The sequence below is a fragment of the Verticillium alfalfae genome, genomic scaffold, assembly GCF_000150825.1.
Source record: "Verticillium alfalfae VaMs.102 supercont1.2 genomic scaffold, whole genome shotgun sequence".
NCBI classification, from domain to species: Eukaryota; Fungi; Ascomycota; class Sordariomycetes; order Glomerellales; family Plectosphaerellaceae; genus Verticillium; species Verticillium alfalfae.
In genome coordinates, this window is record NW_003315037.1 from 1,922,682 (window position 1) to 1,926,037 (window position 3,356).

At 50.6% G+C, this 3,356-nt stretch overlaps 1 protein-coding gene across 1 annotated transcript; it reads left to right on the top strand.

Moving 5' to 3' along the window:
* Positions 1-1,258: 1,258 nt before the first annotated feature.
* VDBG_02054 (conserved hypothetical protein) lies at positions 1,259-1,793 on the top strand (the record flags this gene model as incomplete). The annotated part of the gene is made up of 3 exons (XM_003007820.1): positions 1,259-1,273; positions 1,325-1,651; positions 1,704-1,793. The coding sequence occupies 3 exons, from the start codon at positions 1,259-1,261 to the stop codon at positions 1,791-1,793; spliced, it is 432 nt and encodes a 143-aa protein (XP_003007866.1).
* Between the last annotated feature and the right edge of the window lie 1,563 nt (positions 1,794-3,356).

A 3,356-nucleotide genomic window follows, 5' to 3' on the forward strand; every position in this document is an offset into this window, starting at 1 on the left:
ATGTCAGCTAGGCATGCTCAGTAATAATCCGGGAGACTTACGGGCAGGGTCGGGTCGATCTTGTGCAGCCTTGTCTCCTCGCTATCATTATCGCCGTCCTTCTGCTCCTCAGCTGCTAGCTTGTTGGCAATGGTACGCTCGTCCTCTATTGATTCCGTTAGCAGTAAGATGGACCATGCGGACGACAGAAACGTACTGGAGTCAAGCTGGTTGTGCGCGTGCTCATTGCCCTCATGGAAGCGCTCAGGCTGCTCCTGCTCGCTCTCAGGGACGTTCCTCTGATCTCCGGCATGGGCGACGTTCATATTGACGGTCTATGATTTTTTTCCCTGGGGAAATGATTGGAAGGGGGTATTGATGGTGATTTTAAGAGATCAGTGAGGTTGTAATGATGATGTGAGAAGGTGCTCGGTGGTTGTCTTGATGTCTTATAAAGACTCGAGATCTCTGAGATCGCGATCTTCCCCACTAGTTACTTCACTCTACGTCATCTACGGATTTGCTCCACGACAGAGACCAAAAGTCAGTGAATCGACGAAACAGCGTCTCAATTGGGCAGCTACAGTTCTGGAACGCCTTTGGCACTCGTTCCTTCCCAAGGCATCACAAGCCTAGGTGCGCATGTACGTCATCGATTGCTCATAATGGAGACTCCTCCATCAAACGTGAGCACTGAGCAGTAGCTGTGGCGCTACAACGACGCACAGTTACTACGCAACATAGCTTACTACCGGTGACGGAGCTTGAGTAATGCAGAGTTCGTTGCTTCAAGAACTGTCCCATTTCTTTCCTGTGTTCAGGACCTAGCTCGCAGACCGAATTTCTGAAACTGATAATTAGCTGCTTACCCTCTACTGCCGCAGTAAATATCTCGTAAGGCTGGTCCCTTCGGAGCTCGACGGTGGGGCCACTTCCACGATGAAATAGTGGTGGCCCGCCATGAGGATCGAAATAGTCTTCAAATGTCTCCTATCGAACTCGAACTTGAGAAATAACCCATCGTACTGTACCGAATCACTGGTGTTTCTTCTCGTTTGGTCGGGTTGCGCAATGATCACATCAAACTCAGCGATCATTGGGACCTTCTAGCGCCAGCACCCCCCCCTACAGCTAAGCGACATTTGCCGCGGTGACAGGGATCATGATGTAATCCTCGTGGAGCTCCGAGCTCCACTACCGACGACGCAAGAATCACTGTCACTTGTCGTCGACATTCCGAGTTTCGATTACCTTCCCTCGCATCGTCAACACCGCCAACATGTTCCGTTCGTGGGTGCAAACACCATCATGTACCCCATAATGTATGCGCTAACCCCTCTCACAGCATAAGACCCTCGACATCATCACCCTCTTCCACAAGGCCGGCGCGCCAGCCTCGCAGAGGGTTGCAACAATCCTCAAGCAAGCTTCCGCCAACGCCACGGCCGGCGCGACTGAGGACCAGGCCAGCGACCACACTGCTCAGACTCATCCCAAGCGTACCGAGTTCGAGCTCAACATCACCGAGGATCTTCCCACTGCCGATCAGGTCAAGACCATTCTCGAATATGTTGGCCCCAGCAAGGTGTCCAGCATCATTAGCGGTGCTGCGAACGAGAGCGAAGCCCTGAAGAAATTTAAGCTGGACAGCAGCACCTTCCAGAGGCCTGTGGTAAGTTTTCTTGAATGATCCTAGCGATACGAACTACGATTGACTCTTGCAGGTTGTGGATTGGAACAACGGCCGCGCCACCGCCGACAGCAATGAGTCCGCGATCCTCAAACTGGTGAACGCGCTCAACAAGGGCAACTAGAACCGCTTCATTGATATACCCTCTCGCTCTTTGTACCATATGAACTTGTCCACTCATCAACGACACGCTGTAATACAAAGCCACTGAGCCTCGTGCTGTCTGACCCTCAAATCATACGTTTGGCATAATTGACTCATGACACTCTGCCTTTGACAATAATTAGTTCGCTTCTATTCTCCAATGGTCGAACATCCATAGCCCGGTTTTGTGCAAGATTAAAACACTAAGCACCGTACTGATTCGGTACATTGTTGTCGCGTTGGAACGCGTACTTGCTACGCGGGTACATCTGTGGCTGTATTTCGTCCCGGTCCATCCCTATTTGCCTCGTTTCATGTTGAAATGAAGAGTCAAGAGAGGCAAGATTACACTAGGGAGGGACCTAGAGGATCCCTGAGCTTGTTGTCATGCACAATGAGCCAACTTTGTTCCTCGTCCAGGTACGCTGCAGTCTCGCACTGGGCAATTCACAATCAGATGCACGCATAAGTAGTTTCCCTGTCGACCAAAGGGCCTGTTCTTCCGTGTTCACTTGGTTTCGTGACGACTCCATATGCATTGAGTGATCTCGACTGGCTGAATGTCAGTGAATTGAGGATGGACTGTGTGTTCAATTGCAGGAGCAGTGAATCTCTGCGCAAAAGTGGTGCAGACATTTCGCTCTTCTGCCTGATAGTTGTAGTTACGCACCTTCCAGCCGAATCTTTTCATTCACCTACCAGACCACTACTGTCTCTCCATGAAAGAACCCCGCCGCTTTCTGCCGTGAGTTGGATTTGGAGCTGCCCATAACTTGAATCTTCTCCTCCTTCCTCTCAAGCATCCTCAACTTCAGAACCGCAACTCAGTTCTCGCGGTAACCTTACTTCCCCTCATCGCAAAACGATAGAGCATTATACTTCTTCTTCCGAGACGTGCTACTTGCTACTACACTATTCTCATCGCCTATACTCCTTCCTACCTCTGGATCTCAGTGTCTCTGAGCACCAGCCGTCGTCATCACAACACAGCCACGTATAGCGGTCCCTCGCCGTAAGCTACCACATCTTTTGGGACAGCAAGACGTACTTGCAAGCCAAGAACTTATTCCTGTGTCGCAGGTGAGTCGCGCACTTTTCTCAACTGGAATCCTGGTTTTGGAGTCTTTTTGGCGTACCTCTCTGATGTAGCTCCTTCCTTCCGTTTCAACACTTGATACAAACTCATGTCGCTCAAGGAAGAGAAGAATCGACTTTTCTCGTGGATCATGTTGTTTTCTCGATTTAAATAGCTGAAAGTCTGCCACTTTTATCGGCTGTTTGTTCGTCTAGCTGCGTGCTTTCCTCACATCTCTTTTTTTCAACTGTCGAAGTTTGGCACGATAACACTTTTTCCTGACCACTTGCTCTAGTCCATCTCCATCATGACCGGTGAATCCATGATCTATGGCAAAAAGCTTGGGTGTCTCCTCAGGCCGATGGCCAGGAGACCAGAACCGGCTGCGCCGACTGGGCTACCGCCTACCCAAGCGGATCCCACTGAACTACAACATGGCGCATCACGCCGCGAGGAGAACCCCAGGTC